This window comes from Budorcas taxicolor, chromosome 1 (assembly GCF_023091745.1).
Source record: "Budorcas taxicolor isolate Tak-1 chromosome 1, Takin1.1, whole genome shotgun sequence".
NCBI classification, from domain to species: domain Eukaryota; kingdom Metazoa; phylum Chordata; class Mammalia; order Artiodactyla; family Bovidae; genus Budorcas; species Budorcas taxicolor.
In genome coordinates this window covers 58,698,089-58,720,935 of record NC_068910.1, presented here as the reverse complement: position 1 = coordinate 58,720,935, position 22,847 = coordinate 58,698,089, and the positions used below count along the sequence as shown (strand labels likewise).

The following is a 22,847-nucleotide window of genomic DNA, read 5'->3' as shown; positions in this document are numbered from 1 at the left end:
TTTTGTTGATAAATGAACCACAAGGGAAAGCCCAATTCTGAATACAAAGAGTACACAAAACACAAATGAAAGTAATATATCAATAGAAACAAGACAATTTTAATGAAAATTTCATGAAGCATTGAAATAATTCCCCTATTATGTTTATAATTTGAGTCCATTATGTAAAAATTAATTGAAAAGGAATAGATTAAAAATGTTTAACTTAACAGAATCCTATATCTGATGGAACCATGAGAACTGTCTAGGGAAGGCTGCAATGAACTTCAGCAATTATTTAACCTCTCCAAGCCCCCTGATTTCTGAAATGTAATAATGTTCTACTCATGGTGTAAAATTAAATAAAATAATGTATAAAATAGAAAAAAACAAAAAAGAATGAGATGGAACCATACAGTCCCACTCAAGAGGCATCAGAAATATTTTTGAGAAACAAGCAAGTTATGGAGTTACCTGCTTACTACAATCACATTTTTATGTTTTACAAAAGATAAAACAGTTCTAGGATAAGTTATTACTATCCTAAATATATAAAAGAAACTTAGACTCTAAAAGAAAGCAGTTCTCCGAAGGTCCCACAGCTGGTATGTGGATAAGCTAGAATTTAAAACCATGATGCTTCCCGTACAGGGACATGCACTTTTCAGGAGGCCACTCACAAACATTATTTTCAATTCTCATCGTAAGAAATTCTGTAAGGTAAGCGAGCTGATCATTTTCCACCCCAGAACTGTCTGACTTCACAACATGGGCTCTTTTCACCAGGCCACATACTTTCCCCTAAGTTACCCCACATGTAATTTTATTTGCTCGTATGCTTTATTTAGGGAATTTTAAGTAAAAGATAATAGCATTCAATCACAGACACATTCACTGAATTAGTTTTCAATATTTTTAATGTATTAGGAATTCAGTAATAGCAACTACCATAAAAGGCAAGAACTTTAACACAATGAGATCAGTGTCAATATTATAATAAATATATGCAGATACCATTTTAATTTGGTTTCCATAGATAAATTTGAAGCAAATAGCAAAAAGAAGAAGAAAAGTTCCTTTAAGACAAACGGAAACCAGTCTAATTTTAAAATGTGTTTCAAGGAGGAGCACTGCCCGTCCACAACTCTTCACCACTGCTACAATCGCTGGGGACCTCACACAGCTCACACCAGTTGGGTTCTCACCACCCACCACTAGCCTTCATCAGTGTGATGTTAGCTCGCCCCCTGGTGGCCATCAGTAGACATGTGGAGTATTTCTCTCACCACGTGTTTATGATGAAAAGCAGAGAGTCTGAAAAACTTCCCACACAGCTATTTTTTTTTTAAACTTGGACATTTAACTTCATTCCAAAAAAATGTAAATACTGAGAAGGAAAAAAAAACACTGAATAAATAATCTGTTTCTATATTAGGATTCAGTAGAGTTGTGCTTTTCATGCGGGCATTTATACCCACCACTGAATAGTCAATGTGTTACATGAAGTGGGATTAGTCATGTGTCTAACATTCCTGCAAATACACACAGCATTTTTGAATTTTATTTTTAAGCATATTTTGAAGCATACCTGTAATTTCACGAGAATTAAATAGTTGAAGAATCTAATTCACAGAAAAAACATAGTATAAAAATTGTTTTATCGAAAACTTTTCAGCAACAAATACATCGTGACATATGAAAATGGCAAGTGTACCTGACAAAGTGTATCTCTATTTTTGTTAATAATACTCCACATTTAAATGCTAGGAACAAAAATTATATAGTTCAGTATACATTTACGTGGAAAAAACACCAGCTTAGAATGTTCCTAAATATTAATTACTATTCATTCCTGTAGTCCTCATCCTGGGCGACCATTAGCTAGGAGTATTAACCTAAGAAATTTAAAAAATAATCTGATTGGTAAGACTTTAAATGAAACTAAAACTGGGTTAAGTGTACAATTACCAATGTCAAAATATGGCTTAAAATAGCAAATTCGGCTATATTTAAATTCATGCTTTCAGCGGAAGTGAACTCCTCTCTCACTGCGTCTAAGACACTCAAAACCAGTGCAGGGTCATTTCTCTCACTTCAAAATCTCGTCTTCTCTTTCGAATCTTGGGGCCTCTTGCTCTCTGCTCCTTGGTTCTGTGGACAGGGCTGCAGGGTTTGGGGCTGACGCTTCTCCGCTGTGGGCAGCCTCGTGAGCTGCAGGACGGTCGGAAGCATATCTGGCTCTACCTTCTCCACAGCAGCAGCACACATAACCCCTCCGCCCCACACTGTGACAGACATGAGATACCCAGGAATTGCCAAAAGCCCTTTAAAAAGTGGAAACACACCCAACACGCACCCCCAATGAGAACCACTGCTTTAGAAATAACCGGGAATTGCTACTCACTTCCAGCACTTCAAGACGTTGTGAAGAAAAAAAAAAATTACCAGATTCTTCCTCATAAATCACCATGAACTCAGACATAATCCAAAGGCTCATCCTTTTATAAAAATTGCATTTAGCAATGAACTCTATAGGAAGAAATGCATCTCTAACTTGAATTTAGAGTTTTACTGAAAGCTACCTGTTCTCAGCTTACAGGCAAGCCAACAACGTCATGTGGATAATTTTATTTTAAAAAATATTCCTACTGTAATTTCAATATAACATTTTCAGCTAAATGCAGGATAGACATGTTTTTATAAGCATAATTTTGAAAGCTTACAGAATGAATCTTCAGGTTTTTTAAATGCAGCGCACCTCCACCCTGGATCATCCATACCGACTAAAGACACTGGAAAAACCATTATAACTTGTCCTGTTTGTATTTCACCACAACACAGTTTTTTGGTTAATCTGCTAAATTAAAATTCATAGTCCTACCCTACATGCAAGGATGCGAACTAGACAGTCAGTTTGACAGGAAAATAAAAGGAGGGCGGTTGAAGTAGAAGCAGAAATAGTAAGTGGTTTCCAGTGGTGCTTGACAAGGCAGCCGTGTGTCAGAGAATGAAAAATAAAGACAAGAGGCAGTTGTTTTCTGTCCTCTCTCTGAAGCTCTGCTTCAGCTTCTTCCTGGATCCCAGCAAAAACTCTACAAACTCACAATAAGCATCTAAGACTTAAACTTGTAAAGACCACAAGTTTAGATATATCTCTGACACCAGGCAACCAAGAGAACCCTGCCTGGAACACACGAAATTCCTCCTCCTTGTTTTTACTTACTCGCATAAAAGCCGTCATTAACTAAACAGCAGTAATTTAAGATTTTAAAATTTAAACACTGCCAAAGGTTTGTTATACAGGTAAACTGACAGGTCTTAACCAGTTACAACAAATGGCTCTTGCCTTTTACTCGGTATCAGGGGCTTCCCTGGTGGCTCAGATGGTAAAGAATCTGCCTGCAACGCAAGAGACCCTAGTTCAGTCCCTGGATTGGGAAGATCCACAATGGAGAAGGGAATGCCGACCCACTCCAGTATTCCTGCCTGGAGAATTTCATGGAGAGGCCTGGTGGGTACTCCTTGGCATTAGTTCTTTTTAAAGAGTCAAGATAATGTTTACCTTTCAAATTACCCAAATCTGAATGAAAATTAATTCACCAGTCGTACTCACGCTCAATAAAATATAATCCAACGTTAATCATTTTTAGTAATTCCTTCAAACAAACCCATGGTCAGGCATTTTGTTTCATATTCTCCCAATATTGTCCATATTTGTTCTCTAATAAGAGAAACATTTTATGGAGTAAAAACAAAACTTCCTGACAGGAGTAACTCACTCTATGCTTACAGAAGGCAAAGGAGTAAAGGAAAACAGCTTGGAAGTCATCAAGATAACATAAGAAATCAGAGATTTGGGTTTGGATTATCTCTTCTTCCCATATAACTAACGTGCACAGCAATCTGATTTTTAAAAGGATAAACTGAAGGATCAAGACCACAGAAGAAACTGCACCAAATGAGAGGTTTCATAAAAGTTCTGGAAGAGGGAAAGTGGATGCAGGAATGGTTATTTCGTCTGGAAAACAGACAGTAACCTAAATAAAGTGATGGAAGAAATGAGGTAGGCCACAGAAAGCAAGCATGTCTAATTAATTAAGCACTGCATAAAAATTCATTAAGTAGATTAATTTACATATCAAATCGTAACTAGATATCACATACTGAAGTGAGAAACAGTTTCTAATTAATAACCTAAACCAGGAAACGATCTCTACAAATTGTATTAGCATAAAGTTTATTGAAAACTATACCTATACAAATATGATACAATTTGTCAACTAGCTTATTTTAGCTGAAGATAAAACAGTAATGGGTATAGGTTCTAGGTCCAGATCGCCTAAACTCAAATCCCAGTTCTTCTACTCACTAGATGGGCAAGTTATAACCTCACTGTTGCTCAATACCCTCATTTGGAGAAGGTGGCTAATGACAGTGCTTTCAGCTAATAGGTTATAGAAATTAAGCAAGATGAATGCAATGTGCGTAGAAAAGTTCCTGGCACAAAACAAGTCCTCAGCTAAACATTACTAGTACCATCCTACCACAGGATCACCTTTAGTTTTGTCTCACCAGAAGGAACTGGTAACAAAGACTCTCTCCTTCGGCCAAATTTCAGTAGTCCTTACACCCCCACGACGGCCTCCATTAAAAAGAAGTCTGCTTTACCATTCTTTAACAAGTGTCGCTGAATGATTTTTTCTGTAACAGATTTTTTTTAACACTGGAAGCCAGCTAAAAAGGTTCTGCATTATTCCAGACAATAGGAATATGGTGATGAAAGGCAATATGGAAAGAAACAGACTCACTTCTAGAATGGCCTACATAATTTTGGAGGACTTCTGATAAGATGACAGACATGCCTAAACACACTTAAAACTTTTCAAAAACCCAAACTTCAATTATGTGAAAATGGCTTTCACTACAACCACCTTCACATTAAAAACAATTTATGCGATCAACAATTAAAAGTCATTGCTATGGTGCCAAAAGTGAAGACCCAACTGGCAGTCTCTGAAAAAGACGAGTCTTACGCAGCCTCCCAAAAATAATTTAACTTTTTTTAAAGATAATCATTTGACTGATTTGCACGGGAAAGAGTTATAAGAGAGTAACTTCATATTTAAAAATATTTTTATTACAAAAATAATGTATACTCTATGTAAAAATTTTGAAAACTAAAATATAAGAATCTGTCTACCTTCAAATTCCATCTCCAAGACATACTCAATATTTACTCTATTTCAATACTGAATATTAACAATATTAGAATTAGTAATACTGAATATTGAATTTGTATTCCATTAAATAAACACAAAAAACTAAATCATACAGGAACGTATTTTATCTAGGCTTTTCACTGTCAGATACTTAATCTGCAAATATACTCAGTTTTACATTATGGTCGTCTCTAAGGATTATCCAATACAATAAACAAATCCAGTTTCCTTCCAAGCCGCTTTTAATTCAATGTCATTAAGCATCCATGCTTCTCATGTCACCTCTTATAAAACCACATAGCAGTTAATCTGCTGTATTAACAGAGTCCTGAGTCAGTAGCTTAGGCAAGACCTCTATAGCATCTTCCATATAGGTCCTTTCCAAGTGATCTTCTCATTAAATATATTGCTGTATTTCAGGTACTTCCGAATCAAACCAACTAAACAAAGTCTTTCTAATTACAACAGTATAAATTTATTTTTGCTCAGGAGCCTCAAGGATTAGTTGATGACAGTCTGAGAATGAACAGAGGAAAATCTGCTGGCAGTTCTTCCTTCTCATTACACTTCATTTATTATATACAGAACCAGTAGGCTATGACAAATGAAATATGAGGCTAAATTCTCCAACATAAAAACTGCTGATGTAGCATTAATTTACATGCGCCAAATAAGTGTTTAATCTAAATATTTACTTGCATATGTTAAAATTTTCAATGTGAAAAGAGGAAATGTTATTCCTAAAGGAATGCAACCCAGTGCTAATTTATATAAATGGATTTTTTTAAATTTATTTACTAATTTTTGGTGCACTAAGTCTTTACTCAGAGAAGACAATGGCACCCCACTCCAGTACTCTTGCCTGGAAAATCCCAGGGACGGAGGAGCCTGGTAGGCTGCAGTCCGTGGGGTCACTAAGAGCCGGACATGACTGAGCGGCTTCACTTTGACTTTTCACTTTCATGCCTTGGAGAAGGAAATGGCAACCCACTCCAGTGTTCTTGCCTGGAGAATCCCAGGGACGGGGGAGCCTGGTGGGCTGCCGGCTACGGGGTCGCACAGGGTCGGACACGACTGAAGCTGCTCTGCACCGGCCCCCTCTAGCTGCAGTGACTGCTGCGCGGGCGTCTCGATGCGGAGCTGGGCTCCGGGCCCTGGGTTGGGCAGGCACTGCACATGGGCTCAGCAGTGGCACCTGGGCCTCGGTGCTCCACGGCTATGGGATCCTCCAGACCAGAGACTGTGCCTACGTCCACTGCACCAGCAGGTAAGTCCCAGAAATGGATTTTCTTTTTTTTTGGCGGGGGGGGGGGGGGGGGGGAATTTTCTTTTAAAACCTTTTCATAACAACCCCTGAGAAGAAATATGTTTTTCATCACCAGTATACACATGTATCTGTTTCCATGTCTACATACTGTATACATAAAAACAAAAGTTCTACAAAACAGTATTTGCCCTTACTATTGCATTGTTATTTTCTCTTCCTCTTTTCTTTTTGAATGCTGTGTTAATCCACTGGTTGTTTTTGCAAACCACTAAGAAGTCACAACCTACAGTTTGGAAAACAGTGAGACCATTCAAAGGCAATGAATATGCAGACCACCTGCCCTTAATTTCAGATGCTCCCCCACTTGGAATGGTTCAATTTAACAGTTCAACGTAACAGTTCCATTTTACCGTGGTACTAAACAAGACACGTCTGGTAGAAACCATACTTGCACTTTTGAGTTTCAATCTCTTCCCAAGCAAGAGATAAGCCTCCCTTGCTGAGGCTGCGTGGCCACAGCTCCCCATCAGCCGCCCGATCCTGCTCAACATACTTAAAACCGTCCTGCACCCAGACAACCATTACACTTTCCACCTTCAGCACGGGACCCAATAAATTACATGAGATAGTTTTCAAATTAGGTTTGAGACAGATGACTATGCCCAGCTGTAGCCTAACTGTGACGCGTCCTGGGCAGACCTCAGGGGGGCAGGGCCAAGGTCTGTGTTAAATGTGTTTCCAACCAAGGATATTTTGAACTTTTGATGGGTTCACTGAAACACGGACCCATCGCAAGTCGAGGAAGATCTATCTGTTCTTTCAAAGCTGGACAAGCACAGACTCATCAGAGTTTTAACTCCAGGGCTACTTTGAAAAGAAGGTGACAAGAAACAGAGGAGTTTAAGCAAGTTAAAGCTGTGCTTCATGACCCACGAAGTGAGTAAAATATTCTCACTAAAGACTCCAGACCTGCACTCTGTAAATCACAGGTCGTTTACTTACTTCAGACAACAAACTAAGGTAAGAGCTGTGATACTACAGTGGTTCAAGACCCTTAAGCAATAACTGGCCCCACCCACAGGCCAAACAAAGCTAGTCCACTGGTGCTCATCATTACAGCTAATGATGATTAACAGATAATTCTCTGTGGAAAATGTTGTCATTTTGGCTTTCTACAAAAATCTTCTCAATGATCATGATGAACTCCTCTATCAGATGGCTCTCTCGGCCTAATCTAGGTATACGGTGCTGACGCTACCCCCAGTGATCTGCTGAAATTCACTACCACCCGACTGTCACCTCAAACTGCCCCCATTCGAGGTTCACAGCCATAACGGCAGGGATAAAATACAGATAAAACAATTCCTCATGGCTAATCCACTCAATATTTCAGCACTTAGACTTTTAAACCCATTTATTGCTAAATCAATTTCATCAGCAATAACAGCAAAGTAAATTACCATATGAAAACCGAGTAGATGCAATTATGTAAAACATACAACTGGTAATTTTTAACTGTGATTTGAAATCATGCAATTTAATCTAAAAATCCTTCCCCCACCTTACTGCCCATCCTCCTCATCACACCTTTGATTTCTAGTCAATAAAGTTACTTGTACGTATTTATATTTTACCTCTATGAAAACTGTCTTTAAAAAAGATCTGAAGTAGCTTGGAAAATATAGGTAAGGAAACATCAATCTCAGCAAAGAACAATTAACTTAAAAGTCCACAGTGACATCCTTAAAACAAACTGTGTTATACTTTAAAACTCCCATGAGAATTCATACATTTGTAAAACAGAATGGAAACTTGGCTGTTTAAACTCAATAAAATTCAATGTTACATAGCTAATCTGAAAATTCCTAAATATCTCTAAGTTGTTTAACTACCCAATGATTTAAATAAATACACAAACACATATAAAATTGAACATGTGCATACACTTGTATGCATATATGTGCAAGCTGTGCTGTGCTTAAGTCGCTCAGTTGTGTCCGTAGCCACCAGGCTCCTCTGTCCATGGGGCTTCTCCAGGCAAGAATACCGGGGGGGCGGCCATGCCCTCCTCCAGGGGATCTTCTCAGCCCACAGACTGAACCCAGGTCTCCCACATCGCAGGCGGATTCTTTACCATGTGAGCAACCAGGGAAGACCGTAATGTGCGTATGTATACGCAAAACAAAATTCAGAACATTCATATTAGTTAAAATACATTCCTGTTATTTCAGTTTAAAGAAAAAAATGACAATTCAATTTAAGAAGAAACTATGAACCCTTAATAAAAGTAAAATTTCTTTTTATTATGCTTCAGTAGACAAACTAGGAGCCATCTTATAGTTACTCTGCCAAGCAGATGCAATTTTCTTTTGCACTGTAATCCCCTGCAGACTAAATTCTGAAATCCTGCTGCTGCTGCTAAGTCGCTTCAGTCGTGTCCGACCCTGTGCGACCCCACAGACGGCAGCCCACCGGGCTCCCTCGTCCCTGGGATTCTCCAGGCAAGAACACTGGAGTGGGTTGCCACTTCCTTCTCCAATGCATGAAAGTGAAAAGTGAAAATGAAGCCACTCAGTCGTGTCCGACTCTTCGCGATCCCATGGACTGCAGCCCACCAGGCTCCTCCATCCATGGGATTTTCCAGGCAAGAGTACTGGAGTGGGGTGCCACCGCCTTCTCCGTCTGAAATCCTAAGTAACAAGAAAATACAGTAAAATCTCTTCAAGGCAGAATTAAGCTATCCAGTAACCCCTGCAATCTATAACAAGCCAAGAATCAGAAGACCATCCATCTCAGGTGGTAAACTCTGTGCCAGAATGACATAACAGAAAGACCTTCCCCATCCCATTTAAAAATTACGAGGTTTCACTTGTTATCTACAACAAATCTATAGTAGATAAGAAATTCAAGGACAAAGAAAATAATTTTAAAAAGATAAGATTAAAAATACCAACAAGCATAAAGCCAGTTAATGATCAGTCAGTCAGTCAGTTCAGTTGCTCAGTCGTGTCTGACTCTTTGTGACCCCATGAATCACAGCACGGTAGGCCTTCCTGTCCATCACCAACTCCCGGAGTTCACTCAGACTCATGTCCATCGAGTCAGTGATGCCATCCAGCCATCTCATCCTCTGTCATCCCCTTCTCCTCCTGCCCCCAATCCCTCCCAGCATCAGGGTCTTTTCCAATGAGTCAACTCTTTGCATGAGGTGGCCAAAGTACTGGAGTTTCAGCTGTAGTATCAGCCCTTCCAATGAACCACCATGGTGGCTCAGACGGTAAAGCATCTGTCTACAATGTGGGAGACCTGGGTTTGATCCCTGGGTCAGGAAGATCCCCTGGAGAAGGAAATGGCAATCCACTCCAGTACTATTACCTGGAAAATCCCATGGACAGAGGAGCCTGGTAGGCTACAATCCATGGGGTCACAAAGAGTCGGACACGACTGAGTGACTTCACTTCACTTTCCAATGAACACCCAGGACTGGTCTCCTTTAGGATGGACTGGTTGGATCTCCTTGCAGTCCAAGGGACTCTCAAGAGTCTTCTCCAACACCACAATTCAAAAGCATCAATTCTTCAGCGCTCAGCTTTCTTCACAGTCCAACTCTCACATCCATACATGACCACTGGAAAAACCACAGCCTTGACTAGATGGACCTTTGTTGGCAAAGTAATATCTCTGCTTTTTAATATGCTATCTAGTACTCTTGCCTGGAAAATCCCATGGACGGAGGAGCCTGGTAGGCTGCAGTCCATGGGGTCGCTAAGAATCAGACACAACTCAGCAACTTCACTTTGACTTTTCACTTTCATGCATTGGAGAAGGAAATGGCAACCCACTCCAGTGTTCTTGCCTGGAGAATCCCAGGGACAGGGGAGCCTGGTGGGCTGCCAGCTATGGGGTCGCACAGGGTCGGACACGACTGAAGCGACTTAGCAGCAGCAGCAGCAGGTTGGTCATAACTTTTCTTCCAAGGAGTAAGTGTCTTTTAATTTCCTGGCTGCAATCACCCTCTGCAGTGATTTTGGAGCCCCCAAAAATAAAGTCTGACACTGTTTCCACTGTTTCCCCATCTATTTCCCATGAAGTGATGGGACCGGATGCCATGATCTTACAGGTGACAGAAGCCCAAAGGGCCCTGGGGCAGGGAGGAGCCTTGTGTTCCATTATGGGATCTGACAGACCTCCAGGGGCACAGGACCGAGTGAGCGACAGGACACTGAGCGGCCGCCACAGAGCTGCCGTGTGGGGACAGCCCGCACACATCTGGGGGCACACATCTGGGGCCACACATCTGTGTCCGCCCTGCTGCGAGGGCGCACACGTGTTCACAGTGAATGTGGGAGGAAAACCAAGCTTTTCTTAACACATAATCCCTCCCCATGGAGCTAAACAGAATCTCTCAACGTCAGGGTTTAAGAAGAGCTAAGACATTCTATGTCTTCAATCAATCTGTACACTAAGTCTTTCACAATATTGTTACGTGAGGTATTTTTTAAAACACAGGATAATTATTCACAACAAGTTTCCAAGGTCACATTTACCATTTTATATAGTACACTCTTATCTCTAATCATGAACAACCCCTCTAAGTATTATAATATTAATTTTACAGATGAGAAAACGGAGATTCAAAGATGGCAGCTGACCCAAGGCCACCTGATGGCAGGTCAGGGACAGGTAACCCACGTGTGCCTGAACCACAAGCAGTACCTGTTACTGAAGTTAAGCCACTTCCAAATTTTACCTTGTTCTGAAAAAGAGGTTTGGGGCTTGTGGTTATTTAGTGACTTTTCTATTACTGAATAAAAACAGCTCAATAAAATAAAATGAAAGACCAAATGAAGGCCAACTTTAGTCTGAATGAATCCCTTATTCGAAGTTGGCCAAATATAAATAGGCTCATAACAGAACCTTATCCTGAGGATACTGCTAATGGCACGTGCAGAAATGGAAAAGGAAGTTCCTCCTGAACATATTATGAGGTCATCTGGGAACAATTAAAGGAAAACAAAAATAAATACAGAATATAAAGGACTCTGAGTCAACTCACTGGTTAGTTATAGCACCTGTATAAACAGTAATCCACGGACTGCAGAGTTAGGAGACAGAGCCCGGAAAAGAGGAAGGTCCACTGAGGGTCCGTGAACCTCAAAATTACCAAAATAAAAGCCCATGAAGAGAAAATCCTGTTATTGAGCAGTAATTTAAAGCGGTCACACAAATAGGCAATTTCATACCAATACATACAGTAGTTGGGATCTTCCCTGTAGCTCACACGGTAAAGAATCTGCCTGCAATGCAGGAGACCCAGGTTCGATCCCAGGTCAGCAAAATCCTCTGGAGAATGGCACCCCACTCCAGTATTCTTGCCGGGAGAACCCCATGGACAGAGGAGCCTGGCGGGCCACAGTCCTGGGGTCGCACTGAGTCGGACACGTCTGAGCGACTGACCCTACCACTGCTACAGGGTAGCTGGGGCTTCCCGGTGGGCGCTGTGGTGAAGAACCCACCTGCTAAAGCAGGAGACGTAAGAAGACTATGGCTCCATCCCTGGGTCAGGAAGCTCCCCTGGAGACGGGCACAGCAGTCCACTCCAGTGTTCTTGCCTGGGAAATGCACGGACAGAGGAGCCTGGCGGGCTACGGTCCATAGGGTCACAGAGCTGGACGGCACGTATGAGTGAATGAAGCAGCTAATATCGTATCTGGGTGAGACCCCTTTTCCTGCTATTGGCCATGATCTTACACTTTGAAAGTCACTGTTTCCATAAAGCAAATATTGAAAGAAATAATATACAAGTAAGAGACTCACTGTTTTCCAATAATCAATATAAATGTATTTCAAACATCTAAAAATATCCTAAGAGTCAAACAACTTTCATTGTAATGATGCTTAATGCATACTTGCCAAAAATCCTAGCTCAGGTTTTAAAAAAATGGTAGGCACTCTTACTCTGAGATCAATCCAAACTATTTATTCAATATTCCCACTCAACAGAACAAAGGAAAGGAACATTCTATTCTCTTCTACTGGTAGCTGAATAAAACAAAGTAGGAGCCTTTTTCTTAATGGTAACACTGTAAGTAAAGTAAACAGAATTTATTAATTTACTGATTAAACAATTAACTAGAAATACATTCAGCTTCAAATCTATGAGTTCATGGGATTATCCTAACATTCATTCATTGAGCAAATATTCATTGATGGTCTTCTACAGAAACCCTCTCTGCCTATGAGTTCACATATATAACAGCAATCACTTCAGTTCACTCACTCAGTCATATCTGACTCTTTGTGACCCCACGGACTGTAGCATGCCAGGATCCCCTGTCCATCACCAACTCCTGGAGCTTGCTCAAACTCATGTCCATCAAGACAGTGATGCCATCCAACCATCTCATCTCTCTGTTGTCCTTTTCTCCTCCTGCCTTCAATCTTTCCCAGCATCAGGGTCTTTTCCAGTGAGTCAACACTTCACATGAGGTGGCCAAAGTACTGGAGCTTCAGCGCCAGCATCAGTCCTTCCAATGAATATTCAGGACTGATTTCCTTTAGGATTGACTGGTTGGACCTCCTTGCAATCCAAGGGACTCTCAAGAGTCTTCTCCAACACCACAGTTCAAAAGCATCAATTCTTCAGTGCTCAGCTTTCTTTATGGTCCAACTCTCACAACCATACATGACTACTGCAGAAACCATAGCTTTGACTAGACAACATTTGTCAGCAAAGTAATGTCTCTGCTTTTTAATATGCTGTCTAGATCGGTCATAGCTTTTCTTCCAAGGAGCAAGCATCTTTTAATTTCATGGCTATAGTCACCATCTGCAGTGATTTTGGAGCCCAATAAAATAGTCTGTCACTGTTTCCACTGTTTCCCCATCTATTTGCCATAAAGTGATGGGACCAGATGCCATGATCTTCGGTTTTTGAATGTTGAGTTTTAAGTCAGCTTCTTCACTCTCCTCTTTCACTTTCATCAAGAGGCTCTTTAGTTCCTCTTCACTGTCTGCCATTAGGGTGGTGTTATCTGCATATCTGAGGTTATTGATATTTCTCCTGGCAGTCTTGATTACAGCTTGTGCTTCATCCAGCCTGGCATTTCTCATGATGTACTCTGCATATGAGTTAAATAAGCAGGGTGACAATATACAGCCTTGACATACCGCTTTCCTGATTTGGAATCAGTCCGTTGTTCCATGTTCGGTTCTAACTGTTGCTTCCTGACCTGCATACAGATTTCTCAGGAGACAGATCAGGTGGTCTGGTATTCCCATCTCTTTCAGAATTTTCCACAGTTTGTTGTGATCCACACAGTCAAAGGCTTTGGTGTAGTCAATAAAGCAGAAATAGATGTTTTTCTGGAACTCTCTTGATTTTTCTATGATCCAGTGGATGCTGGCAATTTGATCTCTGGTTCCTCTGCCTTTTCTAAATCCAGCTTGAACATCTGGAAGTTCTCGGTTCACGTACTGTTGAAGCCTCACTTGGAGAATTTTGAGCATTACTTTCTAGCATGTGAGATGAGTGCAATTATGTGGTAGTTTGAACATTCTCTGGCATTGCCTTTCTTTGGGATTGGAATGAAAACTGACCTTTTCCAGTCCTGTGGCCACTGCTGAGTTTTCCAAATGTGCTGGCATACTGAGTGAAGGACTTTCACAGCATCATCTTTTAGGATTTGAAATAGCTCAACTGGAATTCCATCATCTCCACTAGCTTTGTTGGTACCAACGCTTTCTAAGGTCCACTTGACTTAATGGGAATAGTAAGTGATTTAAAGATGCCCCCAAAAATGCATGGCTCAAAGTAGGCTTTCTCTAAAAAGTCAGTGACCAGTTCTTCACCAACTTAGCCACAGCAAAAACAAAACCAGAAGTCCCAGGTGAGTGATTTACATCAAGGTGACAAAAACGACATCCTTCCCCCACCAGTGCTGCAACTGGAGGGAGAAAGAGCAGAATCTTCAGTGGAGTTTCCCTGCTTCATCTGAGGTGCTACAGTTCAGAACATCACTGAGGTGTACACTCAAATGGAAATATAAAAATACCTTCAGGGGCGGTACTCTCCTTTCCAAATTACTGCCTTCTGAAAGCTAGCTAAGTGGAAATCATTCCTTGGGTCTTATGTTTAACTAAGGTTTTAAATGCAGGGCTAGAACTTTCACACAGAACACGAGGAGGAATCACAGTTACAGAGGCATTCTCCCAGGGCACGGCCACACGGCACAACCCAGGAGACACTGGTCGCCCAGCACCCACAGCAAACTCAGGACAGCTGCGGGAGCGGCCCCCTGAGACTGGGCCACAGGAAGCTCAACAGACGCCATCTGGGTACTGTTTTCTTCTTTATTCTCACCCACTTTTCTTCCCATTTTTCCTCTTCCCTCTGGAGTCACAGGGGACTAAGTCACCTGGCTTCCATGGTAGAGCTTAGACTCTCCTAAGCTCCAACTCAAGAAAGAGAACTAAACAAATTTTAACATATATGATCTTCAATTGAAAGGAAGTATCAAAACCACAAAGGAAAAGTCTAAGTTTAAAGACACACAATGTATCTGACTACAATGCGGGAGACCCAGGTTCAATCCCCCGGTTGGGAAGCTCCCCTGGAGAAGGGAATGGCAACCCACTCCATCCAGTACTCTTGCCTGGAGAATCACATGGACAGAGGAGCCTGGTGGGCTACAGTCCATGGGGTCGCAAAGACTTGGACACGACTGAGCAACTTCACTTCACTTCACATCTGTGTATATATTAAAAAACCATACAGCTACTTGCTTACATGTAAGGCACATTCATTTGTAACAGCAACACTCTCAGTCTCTCCCCACTTCCCACCTTCCACTGACTCCTCACTAATTTAAATCCCTGGATAGAAAGAAGCTGAAAGGGAGAAAGGATTAGGACATCAGTAATAAACAAACTCAAAAATTCCAAGGGATTCGAGCATTCAATATCATAATTGGGCATGTAATGTGTGCTTTTACTGATAGACATTTACTGTTAAGTGGTACCTTTCTAACATGAAAAATTAAGTAGTTCATAATGCATTCCACTATATAGACAGATATACAACTCTTTCTCATGAAATAACTAGATGGGTATGTCAACCCATGACATAAAACAATATAAGAAATCATCCTATTTTCCTGAATATGTTTGCATGGTTCAAAAATCAAAGCTACATTGAAAGGCACACAGTGAAGCTTTGCTCCCACTCTGGCCTCAAGTCCTGTTCCTTCGTCCCCTGAATGGCAGTCACTTAAACTCGTTTTTTGATAATCTTTCCAGTGTATTTATGCAAATACTAGTAAGTACAAGTGAAGTGAAAGTCGCTCAGTCGTATCACTCTTTGCAACTCCATGGACTATATACAGTCCATGGGATTCTCCAGGCCAAACCACTGGAGTGAATAGCCTTTCCCTTCTCCAGGGGTTCTTCCCAACCCAGGGATCGAACCCAGGTCTCCGGCACTGCAGGCGGATTCTTTACCAGCTGAGCCACCAGGGAAGCCCATGAGTACAATATACATTTTTTATTATGCTCCTTAGAGAAAAGGCATGAGATAGCATCTTCTGACCCACACCCTGATTTTTTTAAATCAATTTATTTGCGAGATCCCTCCACAACAGTACAAAAAGCTCCTCCTCATTCATTTTTCATAGCTGTGGTAACCTACTGTGTGGATGGAGCATAATTTATTCAACCAGGGCCCTTTCATGTTGCTTCCAAAGTACCTCCCGAGATGATACACTTTTCAAATCTCTCCTGTTACTATAACAAAGTGAATTATAAACACCACAGGGTTTGCTTCCTTAGACCCATAATAACACAGCGTATTAGTGACCTGCTCTCTGAGGGCCGCCCCCCACACTGCAGCGTGGTTTCCCCATCAGAGACGGGGCCTACGCCCGCGCAGTGGGAGCACTGCGCCCTGACCCTGGGCCCCAGGGAAGCCCCGGTGACGTCCTGTGCACATTCCCTAAGAACCGTCAGCAATTCCTACGTCACGTGGCTGCATTCTCACCCCATTAAAGCTGAATGTCTTTATTACAGGATTTCTCAGAGCCTCTAATTAATCACTGTGAATCTCCCAGAAGTACAGCCTGTGACATCTCCCAAACTTGATTTGGCTACAAAATGGTTCTTTTGCAAAACTTTCTACAGGTACACAGTATTCTGGAAAATAAACTTTAGCAAATACTGGGGTGAATTTAATAATCAGTCATCTAGTTAAGCAAAACATAAACCTATGAACTTTCAAGAAAGACACAAAACCAAGCTGAGCTAATTTTTAGACTAGGCCTTGGCTGTTTTTCGAATTATAAAGTCCTTTGAAATCTAAATATAAGCTATTTGACCTTCTTCTAGAAAGTAACACACACAAGCTTAAATTTTTTCAGTTTCTGTGGATTCAAGGACCCCAGAGGCACTTCCACAGTCCCCATGGGCACATCTATTTTAGAAGCAATTTTAAATAGACTGCTGTATTTCTATGGCACCATTAATACCCAATGCTAGGACAGAACTCAGGGCACTTTTCACACAACGCTAATAAAAAAAATAGCAGAAAATTCACCATGACATGCTCCTTGGTACAAGTGAATAAAGCATACTCAAAGGTATCATATTTAACAATTAATGATATCATGAAAACTAAATTCTATTAAATAACTGTGGCAAATACTGATATTACAAGCAGTTGTGGTCTGATTTTTACACGTGTCTCTTATTGTAAAAAAATAAGTTAACAGAATTAAGAAATTTGGCCTTTAATTCATCTAATACAATATGTAATCTTTTCTGTGATTTTAAAAACACAATACATTAGACAGTTGCATCTACTAGAAATAAAATTCTGCAGCAAATCTGAACATGACTTTGTAAATGCCCAGGAGAAACAAAGAAAATTCCGTGCTTTTTAAATGCAGAGCAAAGAATTCCCAAGCATGATTACAGTCTAGCAGCAGAAATGATTAGGAGAGAAGAGGTATTAATATTACACTGAAAGGTGATACAGGCAGGGCCACCATAGTTGGTGTGAGGGCGATTCAGAAGGGCACCGACAGGAGAGAACCAGCAAAGGCTGAAGCCCAGCCCAAGCCCCTCTCATCAAGCCTGATGCTAAGGCTGCAATTCAGACAGACGCAGCCCTGCAATACCCTCCGCCCTCCCTCCCCGACACTTCCTCCCCCAGAACCCCACCCACTCAAGGCAAATATTAAAAAGTGCTAAAATTTTGATAAAGAAGACATGCTTTCTAGATCCATAACCCAGTGGCCAAAGCACAGTAAAATGGGAACTTCTAATTTAAATTCTTATCAAAAGCATAGTAAAATGGGAACTTCTAATTTAAATTCTTATCAAAAATCTGTTTCTAAATGATTTATTTGAACAGAAACAGCCCCACTACTACCATGGAACTCAAAGGGAAGAGAGTCCACTATGCATACATTTGCTTTATTCCTTTTTTTTGGGGGGGGGGGTGGTTATTGTTGAATACATTAATTCCTAAAGTGAGAGGAATTCTGTGTAAGTATTGTCAGTATTTTAACAGAATAAAGAGTAGTATTGGGCTGAAAATATTCTGTATATAAAAGAACATGTACCAAACACAAAAGCATCAAGTGTTAACTACAGATTATGGGAAATTATGAGAAAAAATGATTTTGAGTGTCATCTTTTCCCTTCTTATGCTCTGCATGAGTATAAGCATCTTGCAAATTGTGAATCCATTTTCAAAGATACATCCACTTCCCAAGTTCCTAATGAGAGATGATAAACAAGTCAACAGCTCTCCAAATCGAGCACTCTGACCAAAAGGAGCAATGCGGTCCTAGAATCCAGGAAGGAGAAGGCTACACTGCCTGACACGTGAGGAGGATGACACCCAAACGACACCAGTCGGTACACCACTCTACAAAGAGAAAGAAAGGATATTTAAAATATTGGTGCATCTTCTACTTTGTCATGAAAGAATTGTGTTTCACCCTTCACTGCAGTATTTATTGCTCTAAATAAGCTTATTAAAATTCAAACTATGGCTAAAGAAAACATAAAACACTTAAAAATATGCTTGAAACAGCCAAACTAGAACTTTTCTGTACCAGCATATCAGCTCCAGATAAAAATGTAAATCTATATCATAATCTCATTATCTTCCTAAATAAAGCAAGCACTGAAAACCCGTTTGGCCACTCTGGTTTTAAATAGTCAATGAAAAGCATTCAGCCATGGAAGCAAAGAGTCAGGAACTTAGGGATCTGTCACCAGTCCAGTCTGCAGGCCCTCTGCCTTCAGCACTCCGCCAGCAGCAGCACCATCAAATACTGTCAGGACACTACGCCACCACAGATCCCTTGAGGGTGTATCATCATTATACAGCTGACCCCTGAACAATCCACGTGGATTTCTGTCCAAGAAATACATATCACAGTTCTGCACAAGCCACAGGCAGTTGAATCTGTGGGCGTGGAACTGCAGACACGGAGGATTTTTGACTGCATGGAGGGTCGGCACTCCTAATCTCTGTGCTCTTCAAGGGTCAGGTGCAGTTACAAATAATCCTGAAAGTCTCCCTAAATTGTAAAATTCAATGAGTATTACTCAACAAAATACATGAAGTTGACTGCTAACAAAAACAGAGGCAAACTTCACTGTAAGTTATAATGTTGGTATAGCTACCCAGTTTGTACAGGAATCAAAAAATTTTCATGTTCACAGGAGGGCTTAAAAAAGAGGGTGTAAGTAGCTGATCTTTACGCATATAAAAACTGATGTTCACTGTAAAACTGAGAACAGCGTATGCATAAAAGTGGTAACTATAGAAGAAGTAGTAATCAGTAAGAGGAAGCTATCATGGAAATCAAAAGCAGCACTGAATAATCTATCATTTTAACCCTATGAATCACCTGTATGCTCCTTGATATAAAAGTCCCATTTTGTGAGCTACAGATACTATCCAATTTAAGATCACATGTGTACAAAATACAGTAAGAAAGAAAGGAAAGGAAAGCGGAAGAAAAACAACCCATTACAGGATGTTGACAAGTATCAGTACCACGGTTTTAGCACACCACATACCACTAAAACAACGCACCAGTTCCTTCAACACCACCCTACTTTGGCTTTAGATTGTAACCTACGCAAGTAACTGCAGTCAAGCGTAACAAAACACTATTTTCATATCTTAAGTTCTCTTAGAAGAAAACCGGTATACTTACCAGGCTCAGTTACCAAACAAAGCAATTCAATCCAACTCAAGTGTTCTCTGGTTTCAGCTGAACTGAGGACAGATTTGCTATTTCTCCCTTTTTCACACCTCCATGGATGGCGACCCAGAGACACCAACTACAAGGCCAAAGGGGGACTAAAAAGTCTTATCATGTGCCTGGGGGGCATGCTATCCCTAGAGCTATCCAGAGAGCTCCCCAAAGAGACTGCACACTTACAGACCTATCAATCACCTCTACTACCAATCATCTCTGAAGGCATACCAGGTTGTTAATATCTCTCATTTCTACTAACAACTACTTTCCTAAAAGTATTTCTCACAGGCTCATGAATGTGTTCTAACTGGCACTCACTGATGGAATTAGCACCAATGCAAATACTATCATTGTGTCCACTACACTTGCCAAAATAAACTCACTGAGACTAGAGCTCTGCCCACCGTGTCTGACTGCATCCCCAGTGCCTATACCTAAGAGATACTTAATCGAAATGCAGTAAAATGGATGAACTTAGCTAACAAGTAACAGAATTCTGTTAAATCAAGTACTGTTTACAAGAACAACATTTTCTAAAACCTGGGAACCTTCTAACAGTGCTATTTGTTGTAACAGGATTTAACAGGATGATGAGTTTTTGTAACAAAGCAAACAAAAATTGCAGAAAAAGTCAGACAGGACTGAGCACACAAGCAAAACAAAAATTGCATTTTTTTTCCCTATTAAGATAAATGACTTTCCTTTGTATCCCCAAACCATACTCAATGAATTATAGAGTTTTAAGAAAAGATTGGAGTCTAAGTTATGAAACAGATGGGCTCCAGCTTCAGAGTAACATAAACTGCTATCAATTCATTCAAAAATTTTTGCATAATTACATACTTAAGATGGCATTTTAGGAATAATCATTTTATTCTACTTTTTTTTTTTTTACTATGCTAAGCAGTTGGTTAGGCATTAGAGAAGTTACAACTGACAAATAGAAGCTTCCACTTTTTCTACTTTCATTTACCAGGGGAAAATCAATGAGGAAAGCGTTAACTCTGTCAATGCAAACAGTTCCTCTCTTCCCAGTTTTCAAGTAACAGTGTTCTCTGCTAACTTAACCAACAATTTTCCTGTCCTCTCATTCTATTTTTAGATTGTGATAGGTTATCACCTTTGATTTACATTATCAATGTGTATATGGCTACTGCAGCCAAGTCTTCTCTTCCCAAGACTTAGCAGGCATACACTTCCAAACTGCTCCCCTGCCAAGTCATTAATAACAGCGTTTGATAATCCCCCTGTCCTCTGTCTCCCTCACTTGAGCAGAGCTGTTTCTGTCTCCGTTGGATATTACAGAATGGGTTCCCAGTGTTATCACAATGAATGAAGGATTTAGTAAGGCAATGCATTATCACAGGCTTCCTTTGCTAGCTAAGAAGATAATATTTGAGAACACATCATAGTTTCTCTCCAGCTTTAAGAAAACGCTGAGGCTCTTTACCGCTCTGAACTAAAAGTCTGGAAAAGATAAATTTAAGAACACCCAAGTGCATCTGATACATGCTATAAGAGAAGGTGCAAAGCAATACATCTAAAACAAGCTTATTCAAAGGCCACACAAAGAATTACAATAGATTCCTTAGGACGGACAAGTTTCCAGGATTCTATTACCATCAGTACCAGTAATGTTCCAAAAACCACTGCTAAATAACTTCACTGGATACGTTTTCTCCATGTTTTGAGAAGTCATAGACGAACACGCTGAAATGATGAGTGGCTACTCTCCAGGGCCTTACAATCTCTAAAAGGACGGGGAGGTGGAATAAGTGAAATTCTTGAATAAGAATACATGAAAAGCAATTTTCCTGTTAGTTGTGAAAGACTGGAAAATTTTTCACTGCAACCTTTCCTCCTTTGCTGGAAGTAGGAAAATTTCTAACACCTCTCTGCCCTTTGAGTCAAAGCCGTGGGGACCTGTGCATCCCCCACGAAAGCAGGAAGTCGTTTTCTCTAGTCTAGGCCCGTCGGGTATCCCAAACGAGAAGGCAGAACTTCTGAAAGCCCACCCCCAACTGCCCCTCACCCGAGACCACTCCGAGCTCCAGAGTAAACGCGCTCCTGCTGGGAAGGAGTAGCGCGCAGGGCTCGCTAGGAACACCTTCCTCTCCACGCTTGGCCGGTGGCAAGAGGGCACTCGGGCTCTCGCCAGGAGAGAAGGAGGCGCACCGGGCAGATCGGCGGCGAGAGGAACCGTGGCCGCCAAAGGCGGGCGGCTCGTCCACGCGGCCGGAGAAGTCCCGAAACAAAGCGCACGGCTTGCGGGCGGTGGGCAGACGGGGAGCTTCACCAGCTCCTCACCGCGGCCTGCGGCGTCGCCAGGTGGGACCGCGCGCCTCCCAGGGGAGAGGGTGGGTTTCCCAGGGTCTGACCGGCGCCGAGATCCTCGGAAGCGAGCCCCGGGAGGAGAGAAGGCCGGGGAGGAGAGGAGAACGCCGCGAGGCGGAGGCGGCGCCTGCCGGGCTGCTGGGCCCCCGGGACGCGCCGCCGGCCCCGCTCCGGCCTCCCCAGCGCCGCCCGCCCGCCCCCCGCCCCAGGCAGCCACACAAAGGGGCGGCCGGGCGCGGCGGCCGCGGCGGCGGCGGGGCCGAACCCGGGACAGCGGCCGCCTCGCCGCGCCCCCACCTTTGTCCGCCGCGTCCCGCGCCCCCGCCGAGGAGCCCGCCGCCAGCATCCTGCCAGTTACCCGGGTCAGGAGCGGTCTCATCTGCTCGCCGGTCCCGTCCGCCTCCATGGTCTGCCGTCTAGCCCGCTGCGCGGCCGCTCCGCTGTGGCCCCGTGCGCTCCGCCCGCCGCCGAGAGCCCGGCGCGCGAGGGGAAACGAACTTGCGCTCGTCCGCGAGGCGCGCGCGTGGGGCGAGCCGTGCGCGCGAGACCGGGGCGCGTGCGCGGCGGCAGGCGGGCTGCCTCTCGCGGGGCCCGAGGCCGCAGCGGGTAACGTGGAGCGAGAACTGAGCCAGCCGCAGGCCCGGCGGGGGGCGGGCGCCGTGGATGCGAGGGGCGGGGCCCGGCCGTGACGCGCCGCGCAGGCTCCGCCCACGGCCTGCGGGCCCCGCGGGCCTCCGGGACGCGCGCCGGCCCCGCGGCCGGGCGCCGGTGCGG

The 22,847-nt window shown here is 42.4% G+C and overlaps 1 protein-coding gene across 1 annotated transcript in view; it reads right to left on the bottom strand.

Annotated features, from left to right (window-relative positions):
- SLC4A7 (solute carrier family 4 member 7) overlaps window positions 1-22,455 on the bottom strand; it is a 117,989-nt gene extending 95,534 nt beyond the window's left edge. Inside the window, exon 1 of the mRNA XM_052641569.1 lies at window positions 22,432-22,455. Coding sequence (XP_052497529.1) covers window positions 22,432-22,452 — 21 coding nt within the window. The 5' untranslated portion in view covers window positions 22,453-22,455. The remainder of the gene's footprint in view (window positions 1-22,431) is intronic.
- Window positions 22,456-22,847: the final 392 nt, after the last annotated feature.